An 11,705-nucleotide genomic window follows, 5' to 3' on the forward strand; every position below is an offset into this window, starting at 1 on the left:
AACTTCTTTTCCTAAAATTACAAAACTATTATTGTAAGGGAGAATTATGCTCCAGAAACCAAATGAGCCAGTTCTTTACACAAGGTCTAACCCAAACCATGGTTTACACAATCAGTGGGCATCAGGGTTGATATAATTAATTAAAAAAAAATTTCTTTCCACTGTTGACAGCATAGCAGAGATAAAAATCAATATGGTTCTGGGAGAAAACATGACAGTTCTTTGAGAAACAAGTCAGGTCTTCAAACTTTCAAAGACCTCTTAATGGAATGTGTACCTTAAAGAAAAGAAATTGCAGAGATGGGACCCTTGTCACAGGTTGGTCAAACAGGATGGGTATGCTTTCCCATGGAAGATGCTGAATATCCTATGAATCATAAAATACAGATCAGTTTGATGTATAGATATGCCACAAATTGACTCTGGTTTCAAATATTGTAGAAGAGTATGTCCCAATACTGAATGAGTTGATAAGTAAGATCTGCTACCACAATTTAGGCACACATCTTGCAATTACAGCATATGTGTGCATGCCCATAAATCTACTTTAGTGTCTGAACACCTTGAATATAATGGTGAGCAACCAGTACCCATTACACTAATGTTGCATATGACCACTTTTTAAACTAATATGGAATGTCAGTCCATTACAGATGCCTTTTCCCCCACCCTTGTGTTTGGCTAAGCTTTGATTCCTTGACAGTTCACCAACATCTATTTACAAAGAACCCACATATTGGTTGTTCAGTTGTCAGGTCTTCAGAGCTAGAGCTAGAATACATTTAATGGCTGATTACTAAACAAATGTAAGACCTAAAAAAGCTGGCTCTTACTTTTCCAAGAGTTAGGATTACAGGATGATGAGGAATGTTCTCTGCAGAGTGACCTCCAGACCTGAGAAGGAATTTTGTTGTCATCAATAATTTCTCGAGAGTAGAAGTAATGAAGGTGAGAAAGAAAATTAACCTTTACGTTCCCTTGAACCTGTTTATGCAGCTTTTCTTGTCTGTATCTTCAAATAGCTTGTCAGTGAAGTTCTGAACTTCATCAAGTAGCTGAAACACGCAATGTGAGAGAACATGAAATGAGAGATGATTACTTAAGGGCCAAGGCTGAGGAACCTCCCTTTGTCTCTAGTTGCTAAGACTAAACACATTCTGCTGTCAGGCAATTGACGATGATAAACCAATAGAGTGCAATTTTATCAAACACCAAATAATCAAAACAAAAATAATCACAACAGCTTATTGCAATAGAGGTTGAGAAGAAAAAAACCAGAGGGTTGCTATGTCTAGCAAACACAAGTGGACTAAATTACAATTTAGTTAATGTAAGTAGTTGCTAAATCTGACTTTAGCCCTTCATTAGAGTGAAGGGTTAGCCCTATGCTTTGACAAAAGCAGTGAAATTCCAACTTACTTTAGACACTTGATTATGAATTCTTTTATTGGAACAAAAATTTTCTTGTTCTTACTTTTTCAAAAGAAGGTAAGGTAGCATCCATGGCAGTAATTTCAATCAGTGCTTCAGCAGTTTCTTTTTTTGACAAGCAAAATGACGAATCTATGAGGACCTACAACAAACAAAGGACACTTACTAATAAAAATATTAATAATGACAATGGGATTTAGCTGGCGGCATTCCATGAGGTGGTTCTTCTTGTCCACTGGTTTAAAGTGAAACGTTGAAATGTTGGTTTTTGTGGAGGGAGGAAAACCAAGGAACCTGTATAAAAACCCTTGGAGCAAGGACATACCGACCCACATACCACATATGACACCAGGTCTGGGAATTGAACCTGTGGAACAGCAGGGAGGTGAGTGCTCTTGCCACTCAACCATCCCTAGTTTCCATTCGGTTACTATGCAAGGTTTTGCTACTTCAATTGTCATCTTTGGGTCAAGCACCAAAGAAGATGGCACACAAATCATAACAAAGATTGATGGACAAAACATTTTTCATACAATCTGCCATCCTTATAACTCGGGAAACTCTGATTGATTCATGCACAACATACTTCAAGCAAATGATTATCAAATCGGCATCCACACAGGATTGAAACTTTCTCTTCCAACTCTCTGGCTAAGGATGCTATTGATTCACATTACTCTTCATCAATAGGCTGACCAAGAGGAACTCCTCTCCATCTTCCAAGCCAAGAACCTTCAAGTTTCTCCAAAAGGTTCTAAAGAAATGACCATAATTATTACAATTTAGACTTTCAGTCATGTCATAGGAGAGGATACACATTCATCGCTCGTGAGAGTTGAAATGCTGATCACCTTCATTCTCCTGTCAAGCCTTGTCCTTAGTGTCCACCACTCGGTTGTGTTGTTAATATTCATGCTTTTGATGCTGTCATTCATTATGTCTATAAATTCCTCCAATACACTAGACTGGAACAGCTTTGAGAGATCCATAACAACTTTGTCTCCCTTTACAAAATAAATTGTTTCAGTCAATAGTTAATTAGGTTAATTTACTTCACCAACCCTGTTCTTGTGCTTTTATCATTACTTACAGACTTTCTAGTGGTTAAATGAGAAATTATCTACTAGTAAGCTCAGGTTATCCCCAGTGTTTTGTCAGATATCCAGACAGTTTGCTCAGACGTATTTCTAGTGATCTTCTAGAATAAAGAGGTATTGTGAGAATTCAGTGTTTTACCCAAAAACCCCTTATGGTGACCTTGGACAAAGCTTACACCTGTACTACAGAATCTCAACTGACTGTAAGCTACTACCTCCTCCAACGTAGAGGTTTGAGGTCCACTCTCCCTAAATACAACAACAGAGTAACCGCAATATAACCAAGTTGTTACAAACACATCGACATACAGTGCAATCCTTGTTCTGTGCTTCTCCAGATGTTGTGTTAATCTTAACCACAGCAGGATCACAGTCAGCCCTTATCCTGCAGATCAGCAGTTCTCTGTCCTTGCTTACTGGATGTGTGAAGGTTTCCAAAGTGCAAACAGTCCACTCTAGAAAACAATAATTCTAATTTCTTACCTTGTCAATATCACACTATAGGATTATTGCCAAATTCATTATTTGCTCAACGTAATAAATTAAATTTCAGTTCTACTTGTCAAAGGAACTAAAAATTCATGGCAAATGTAATCATCTATGTGTAGCATGAGCTGAAGAATTGGGAAGAGTCAAATGATGTGGTCTGGTAACAAAATGTTTTTGACAAAGTCATTTTGCTTAAAGAGTTCTGTTAAATTAGTGACAATTACATTTCGCTAGAAAAAAATATTCTCCTGTTATAAGAGTCACATTGTTCTACAAACCAATCCTGAGAAAGTGGAACAGTTAAACACTTTCTTTGAAGCTGGTTCGGCTGCATAACACAGCTGAAAGCTCGCTATTGCTTGTAAAATAACTATAATGTACCTTTAAGCATGTTCTGCAATAGGGAAATTTCTTCAGGAGTGAAGAGACCTTGTTTGTATCTCTCAGTTGCACACAAGGAAAACTTCATGATGTTTCGAGTCTTGATCAGGGTGGCCAGTTTTTGGTGAGCAGTATTAGTTGAAGAGTCATCAAGTGACAAGGAGGAAAGACGTTCTGCAAGCTTCACCAGATCTCCTTTGTTTTCCTAACAGACAAAAAGGAAATAACAAAATAAAGAGAAATCTACTTGTAGATTTATTAAGTTCCCTGCTCTGGCATCCCATGTTCTAGTTCCCTGTTATGACATCCCATGTCTTACAGTAGTTCCCTGTTCTGGCATCCATGTTCTAGTTCCCTGTTCTGTAATCCCCTGTTCTGGCAGCCATGTTCTAGTTCCTTGTTTTCGCATTCCATGTAAAGGAGCAGATAAACTTTGAGTCACTTAGTGCCACAGTAATTGGGGATACCAGTAAACACGGACAGTTGTGTACCATGTCTAAGAGGTAAAAGCATCCAAATGAATTTCACAAGGTCATGAAAAATCTCCCTCTTTTGTATACATAACAAATAGAAGTCTATCAAATGCAACAGTAGCTACAAGTACTCACAAGCAAAGGTGTTATCATATATACCAAAGGTTTAGAAAAATCTTTTGCTATTCTCCTAAAATAACAAAATCACAGGGATTGAATTGAAAATATCCCTGGTCACTAGTCAGTGAGGTCATCGTTAATTAATTTGAGTTGAAACTTGAACTTAAATTAACAAAAAGGACGTAAACTTTGCCATTATAGTATAGATGAGTGTTCTACAAACTAGTTCCAAGTTAAGCTTTAGAGGTAAACAATTCCTCTTTGAAATCTTCACTATAGCTAAGATATCTTGCTCTATGGGGACATAAGAAGTTGAAATGAAATTTGTTTATACATTTGCCGTAATTGCATAAAAAAAAAAAAAAAGAAAAAAATTTGAAAAATAACTGTTTTGCTGATTTGGACAAGGCAAATTTACCAATTACCAGTAGATTAATTCAATGTTGAATTCACATCAAGGGAATAAAACAAAAGAAATTAACCCTTCATTTTCAGCACAACTTCATGTTCAACAAACAATTTTTAATATGTTACTTTATTCTCTTTCCTGTTCTGGTAACAGCTTGATGTCTAAGAGTAACAGACAAGGACAGTTAATATTATCCTCAAACAATCAGTCTCATTCTAGTCTGTTTGCCAAACGACAAGCAAAAATTCCATTCGAAGTTGACACCATCATATACTTTCCCTCAATACACCTCAGAGAAATAGCAACAACCTTTGTTGTCCATTCGACCTTAAGGATATGACAAACCACAACTCTTCCTTTTAGACTTGGTAGTTGGTTTTGGTACTTATCCAGAATTCAAAGTAGTGCAAAGTAGCTGCATTCCAACCGGCGGTTACACTTTGCATTTCTACAAGATGCTTGATGGCACTTTTCTTGAACCTTTACATAATTAAGGACACAGCCATATTCTGACTGCCTTTTCCAGAGAGGCTAACAGTAAAGTTATTTCATGCTGTTACTCGTTTGTAACGCTCACTGTGATACACTGTTCCATTGATTTGGCATCGCTTAAAAGACCACACCTTTCCCCAACTTGGTAGTTCTCTTCTTAGTGCCTTCCATTCTGCTTCAGACAGGATCTCTGAATTAATGGCAACTTTTTCCAGTGCCCCGATCACAAAGATCCTCAGTTCAAACTCTTCAGTTTTGGACCTGGAACATCAAATTAATGATAATTAAGTGTTAAAAAGGGGTTAGATGGACACCACAACCTTACATCATGCACAGATATTTACTAAAACTCTTGCAAGCTTGTAATTATATTTATAGGATCAATGCATATGGGTTTGCTCAGAACAATTTGTGTAATAGACATTTCCTTTTCAAAAAAGAGAAAATCCCAATGATATCTCACTTTGATTTCCACTATTGCTCAAATAGTGCTTTACTGCGAAGGATCGTTCTTATATACGATATCTCTCTTGTAACTCTCTTGTTTAATGATTGTACTATCTGTGATAAAAAGTATTAATTGCACAGATTCTGAAACTTACCTTTTGTAGTGATTTTTTTGGGTGAGTTGAGAATACAGGTTTTGAGCTTCGAAACTGGAGAGCTCTGAAGCCAGCTCTGGCAACTTTTGCATCACAGAAACTCCATCCAGAATCTAAAGAAAATAAAACATTCCTGACCAGTTAAAAATTATACTTCATTAACTTAACATTTTCTCATTCTTATCTGCACGGATATAAACAATGATTATAATTACATGTACCTGTCCATCAATATTCTGTGTACCATGAAATAAATCACGGAAATCTCCATTAAGGTCTTCAAAGAAAAAACAAGAATGACTCCAAAGAGGCCCAAGATCTTCAACACAGTCTCTCAGATGTAACAGTTGATGAACATTATATGTCATAAACTGTGGACCTGCAAAGAGCATATGAAGGGCATTCATATTAACAAAGATTTAGTAATACATAGATAGGTAAAAACGATTGATATAAAAACCCGACGTTTCGGCGACTTCATGACGCCATTATCAAGGGTACAAATGAAAATAAAATTAACAAATGCAAGTTCAAGAGTTACAACTACTTAGAATTAGTTGTAACTCTTGAGCTCGCATTTGTTAATTTTATTTTCATTTGTACCCTTGATAATGGCGTCATGAAGTCGCCGAAACGTCGGGTTTTTATATCGTTTGTTTTTACCTGTTTATGAAGGGCATTCAACTTTTGTTAAACATGCTCATGAAAGTTTGTGTGTATTAAGTAGAAAGATATCTGTTTGAGGATATTCCCACTCAAATCTAACACTCATCCGACTTAACTAAATTTCCAAGGTAACGATAGACAGCGAGAGAATAAAAAATGAAGCAGTCACAAAGCAACATGAGATCTCAGAAAAAAGTTCACAAAGGGAAATTTGCTCAAGATTTCTCAAATTTTGAGAACAAAAAGATTATCATAACATGCATGGAATGGAGCAACCTAACTGTGATATTACAAATACATACCATAGAGAGTAGACGCCTGTGCACAAAATAACTTAAGGCATGAAGCAGAGCTTTCCCTCTCCTGGAGAGAGATAGTTTCTTTCAACAGTCCGTATATTCCTCCAACTAAAAGCATCAGATGAAGAACATACATATCTGGCAGGTACTTCATCAGAAGTGGCACGGCATAGTACAGCAGGAAATTCTTTTTTTCTGATGCTAAGGAAAATCAAGAGATTACAAGATACTGCATCAAAGATTCAATCAAATCAGTGTACAATTCTATGGGGTGCCACTACCACCAAAATTATATTTTTAAAATTATTCAGCCTCCTTTTCATTAACCACTTACTTATACGAATTAACCATACTTGTCACAATATTATTTAGCCTATTTCAAAAATTATTCAGCCTTATTTTCATTAACCACCTACTTTTACGAATTAACCATGCTTGACACAATGTTATTCAGCCCATTTTGAAAATTATTCAGCCTTTTTTTCATGGGGCTTGTTTTTAACTATATCCCAACATAACTTGCGGATGTTGCACGTTCGCTCTCCCAAGCTGCTACCAATTTAATAAGTCTAGCATCACAAGAGTTTCGAGCAACTAACACTACTTCTGATCTACCTCATGTTGATTGTTAGTTCTTTGGTTTCTTTCTCTCTTTTGCAGCCCTTGTGACGGTGAAATGTTTTGCTTGACTTGATGTTCCACGTGAAGTTGTGTTGCTTACAACTGGTGATGGCGCGTTGTGAACTTTTTGGTACGGAGAAAACGCTCGTTTCAACTCAGCTTGAGCTCGATTAGAAGTATTATTTGTTTCTCGAAGCTCTTGTGATGATTGTGGTGCTAGACTTATGAAATTGGTAGCAGCTTGGGAGAGAAAACGTGCAACATCCGCGATCCCTCTACTGTCGGCCATATTGCAATGAAAAGGACATGAAAAGAACTCTGGGATATATTTATAATCCTGCAAGTTATGTTGGGATATAATTTAAAACAGGCCCCATCAAAAAAAGGCTGAATAATTTTCAAAAAGGGGCTGAATAATATTGTGACAAGTATGGTTAATTCGTAAAAGTAGGTGGTTAATGAAAATAAGGCTGAATAATTTTTGAAATGGGCTAAATAATATTGTGGCAAGTATGGTTAATTCGTAAAAGTAAGTGGTTAATGAAAAAAAGGCTGAATAATTTTAAAAATATAATTTTGGCGGTAATGGCACCCCATACAATTCTACACCTTAAGGAAATGTGTGTCATTTCTTTCAAATACACGAGTTTAATTTCTTGAAAGTTCTTCATTTAAGAAAGTTCAAACCTGATGCAAGGAGTCACAATTGAATTAATTTTAGTTGCCTAGGTGGATTCCCCCCTAAAGAAACCCCATTCATGTATATTCAAGTGCAAGGTGTAGTGAATGACATTGTTCAGCATCGAGACAAACTGTATAGATGAAAACTGATATATAACACACACAACCCAGAGGCCCTTTACTAACCTTTCCAATCCTTCTTATCCATAATACTTCTTGGTGTTCTGGTTACCTCACTTATAGGTTTAATAGAAAGAAATTCTTTGTCAACTTCTTCAACTCTGTTCCCAATGAAATAGAGCTTGTCCTTGTTGTCCTGAGAGAACCAGCTATTTAACAACTGTTCCACTACACCTTCACATACACAATGCATGTAATCAATGGCAGTACCACGGATGATGTCAAATGTAGGAATTCCAAATGCCCAGGATAAACCAAGAACTCCCTCAATATCATAACTCTGGGGAGATAAAGGAGAATGAAAAAAACACTCAAGATGAGAAAGAAACCATTCCCTCTGTAATATTAGGGTGTACATGAAAATTCAATATACAATTTTTCATGTTCATCAACATTTGACAACATGGTGCAGTCGACTCTTATATGCTGCAAATACCAATCACCAGCAAATTGTAGTCAACTACAGTCTGATGAATTTAAAGAAGTCAGTTTTTAAACAAAATATGAACTTCAGAGTTTCTCTGTTCATGAAAATGACTAAAGAGACTAGTCCCATCAACTTTAAGGTTAGTTACACGCTCTGGAACAATTTAACAAGTGTTTACTTACTGTTTTGGCACCTTCCTTCCTCCTCCTCAGCACCTCGATGGCCTGCTCGTTGACCTCATTATGCCTTCTGACCTCACCATGACCACTGCTTGAGGAAGCATTGTAGGGATACATGTGGCACTGTCTGTTTCTGCCCTTCTTTCCAATGCCAATGACATGCTGACAGCCTTTCTCTTTACATTTAGAGCACCCACTGTACCCATTAAACTGTTTCATCTGCAGCCACAAGGCCTTTGCAGGGGAATCCAGTGTCACATCGAGCAATATACCTCTAACATCGACCACATCTCCATCCCCCACTGACACCTGCAATCCTGCAAAGCAATATATACTTTTACTTTATCATTCCTATGTAGGAATTAAATTTTGTCTCTGTTTCACACAACCTTGTAGGCTAGGGTGGCCAGAATTCAAGCTTGGTGGTTGAAAAAAAAAAAAAAAAAAATCAAAAATTAAGTGATGAATTGAAAGTATTATCCGATAGCAAATTATTGTTTACTGTACACTATGTAGGATAAGCCGCACTCACAGATAAGCCGCACCCTGAGTCTGGCAACTCATACATGTATTTTGAGAAAAAGTTTATTGAAAAAAAAAAAGAAAAAGAAAAAGAAATCAAAAGTAAATTCTCGAGAATGATATTTTAAAATGTACTTTCTTGATTTATTTATTGTAAACCCATATAATCTCAGTAACATTGGTTCTGAGAATTTAGTTCACATTCTCCTGGTATGGTTTTCTTGTCACCCAATTAAGATGGAAGTTGTTTACCTAAAATAATAACTACTTCAGAGTTTCATAATTTTTCAAGGCTACAACTCTACCTCTACCATGTGCTGGGTGTTTATTACCTGGATTATATAGAGTCCTCAGAGAAATAGCAATTGGCTGTAAGAATGTTGGAAAATGGGGTTTTCCTTTACCAAACCAAAGTCCTGCAAAAATGCGATTCATCCTGCTGAACCTGTCAATAAAATTGTAAAAGGACAGTGATAAAAATAATCTGTTTTAAACCTTATATTGTACTAAAATAATGACATGCATTGAAAGTAAACGAAAAGGCATCAACTTTGCCTGCATTTGCACCACAGCCACATAGACTTATGACTTGTACATATACCAAAAACTGTATGAATGTAAGTAATCTATTTTTCACCTCTGAAGCGGAGGAAGTTCATTGATCACTAGAAAAACTGGCCATACTCCATAACTTGATGATCGAATAAGTGCAACTCCATCAGTGTTTCCAAGGAGTGAAATATTGCTTGCACTTGCTAAGAAACCACCAGGTCCTAAATGCATATTGTACAGATTACCATCATAGACATCTTGGATTGAACTGCCATCAGAAGTTTCTCTTTTAAACCTGTACTTTAATTTTTCAAGTTGACCTGGACCTGTTTGACAAAAACAGTAAAGTTATGTCAAACCTACATGTACGTGATATATTTGGCTTACAGATTGTATTACATATTGTAGTGATAGCAAAACAATCATCAACATCATGTTGAAGCTGATTGCTTGTGATAAACAATTTTATGACATCTCAACAGATTCCCAGCACCAACATAAGCTGAAATTATAGCAAAAGTTGTCAGAGCACTTCAGTGGTTCTCAGGGATCTCCAGAAGTTCTGGCAACCGGCATAAATCACTGTCTACTTGTCCTGAGCACACCGGCTATTCTGGGAAAATATACATACATTTCGGGGTTTCCACTTGACAAGACAGCAAGTTATCCCTGGCTACTTAAAAAATTTTTCTCTGACTAGTTCAAAGTTTTGAGAGAGCCCTGGGTTCTTAGAGTACTGCATACAACAGAAGTGTACAAAAGAATATAAAGAATATTGTATAACTTACGTGACAAAATTGTATGCAGCTGGTCTTCTATTGGAAGCTCAATGAAAAAAGACTTATCTGATAGAAGTCCACTGCATATCCTACAAACCTCACCATCCTTTGGTTTACCAACAGATATGTAGACTTGACATTTTGGATTAGGGCAACAAAAGTGCTTTTTCATAGGATGCTTCAGATATTGGATGTGGTCTTTGAATTGGCTCAATCCTTTTACTGCATTATTTTCCTTGGGACAGTGCAACTCAAGGAGGACAATGAGATCATTAGTGGCAACCATGGACAGTTTGTGTCGCATAATGAATGCCATTGTAAGAGCTAAACTTTCTCCAACTGTTATTCTGCTATCTTGATACAACAATTCATGTTCTATGCTTTCATCTTTTGTTTCTTCGACACCTGATGCCACTTTTTCCACTTCTATTTCCTCAATTAAACTAGCTAGTTCTTCTGCATATATGTAGGTATCTGGGACTTCCTCCTGCACAGCGTTACTCTCTTCAGGAAATTCTTCATTAGCTGGTATATCTTGCATCAAGCTGACAAATTCATCGAATTTGTGATCAGCAGCATTTTCAGAAATTAAGGAATTATTGCCATCTGATATCAAAAGAAAATTGTAAATAAAATTACTGAATGGCAGATATAGTCTAGGCCATCCTTTAGGTATACAAGAATGTTGGAGTCCTATATAATGATTATTCTTAAACTTTGACATTGATTCTATGGGTTTGCAAGCTAGATCAACAATTAAGCCATTACGTAAAAAACTGTGGAAAAATGTTTAGTTTTCCCAGCTTGTGACTTGAAAGAATAAAAAGGACGCTTACCAAGACAATATTGGTCCGAAAAACTACTGTCACTTTGAATCGTCTGCATACTTTCCAAAATTTCTGTTTCGCTTTGTAGCTCTGATGAGAACGTACTGCCGCGGCTATGATGATTACACGTTTTGTCTTGATCTTGAGAATCCCGTTGATGTGGTGATACCTCGTTGTAACACAACTCATCTTCTTGGTGGCTTTGAATTTTTCGTTTAAGTTTCTTTCTTCGCCAAATAGTTGAACGCGAAGGCTCGCCCTCGGCTTGAAATCTCCACTTTTTATAGCATGGGCGCTCTGCATCCATGCTTAAGGAGAGAGTACGTGAAGCGCGAATGCGTGAGCAGCTTAGCAACCAAGCCTAGAATGTGACTGACAAAGACTGAAGACGAGTCCGGCTTCAACCAATAAGCAGCTTGAAATTTGTGGCGGGAAGAGAACAATGCCAATATGCTGACGCCATGCTCAAAACGCAGGT

The 11,705-nt window shown here is 36.9% G+C and overlaps 1 protein-coding gene across 5 annotated transcripts; it reads right to left on the reverse strand.

Annotated features, from left to right (window-relative positions):
* Positions 1-276: 276 nt before the first annotated feature.
* Positions 277-11,681, reverse strand: LOC148715830 (uncharacterized). Of its 5 annotated transcripts, XM_088746447.1 has the most exons (19): positions 11,237-11,673; positions 10,410-11,006; positions 9,707-9,947; positions 9,402-9,514; positions 8,551-8,864; positions 7,948-8,221; positions 6,463-6,660; positions 5,716-5,873; positions 5,495-5,607; positions 5,024-5,153; positions 4,526-4,561; positions 3,399-3,603; positions 2,838-2,983; positions 2,283-2,435; positions 2,018-2,185; positions 1,475-1,573; positions 967-1,055; positions 834-894; positions 277-367 (listed from the first exon to the last, which is right to left on the reverse strand). In XM_088746447.1, the coding sequence occupies exons 1-15, from the start codon at positions 11,532-11,534 to the stop codon at positions 2,105-2,107; spliced, it is 3,057 nt and encodes a 1,018-aa protein (XP_088602573.1). In that variant the 5' UTR covers positions 11,535-11,673; the 3' UTR covers positions 277-367; positions 834-894; positions 967-1,055; positions 1,475-1,573; positions 2,018-2,104. The 5 variants fall into 5 exon arrangements, with proteins under 5 accessions (XP_088602573.1, XP_088602575.1, XP_088602577.1 ...); XM_088746449.1 differs by lacking the exons at positions 277-367; positions 834-894; positions 967-1,055; ... (2 more) ...; positions 2,283-2,435; positions 2,838-2,983 and adding an exon at positions 3,718-3,894 and having other exon boundaries at positions 3,464-3,603; positions 11,237-11,679; XM_088746451.1 differs by lacking the exons at positions 277-367; positions 834-894; positions 967-1,055; ... (2 more) ...; positions 2,283-2,435; positions 2,838-2,983 and having other exon boundaries at positions 3,465-3,603; positions 4,978-5,153; positions 11,237-11,681.
* Positions 11,682-11,705: the final 24 nt, after the last annotated feature.

Source organism: Stylophora pistillata, unplaced genomic scaffold, assembly GCF_964205215.1.
Source record: "Stylophora pistillata unplaced genomic scaffold, jaStyPist1.2 SCAFFOLD_50, whole genome shotgun sequence".
Taxonomy (NCBI): Eukaryota; Metazoa; Cnidaria; class Anthozoa; order Scleractinia; family Pocilloporidae; genus Stylophora; species Stylophora pistillata.

Bases quoted from the DNA above. Each gene is read 5' to 3' on its own strand.
- LOC148715830 (XM_088746447.1), bottom strand. From the start codon at position 11,534: ATGGATGCAGAGCGCCCATGCTATAAAAAGTGGAGATTTCAAGCCGAG. The intron at 5,154-5,494 runs GTAAGTTTCAGA...TTGATGTTCCAG, and splicing joins CAAAAAAATCACTACAAAAG to GTCCAAAACTGAAGAGTTTG. The intron at 2,984-3,398 runs GTACATTATAGT...ATTGTTTTCTAG, and splicing joins ATTGCAGAACATGCTTAAAG to AGTGGACTGTTTGCACTTTG.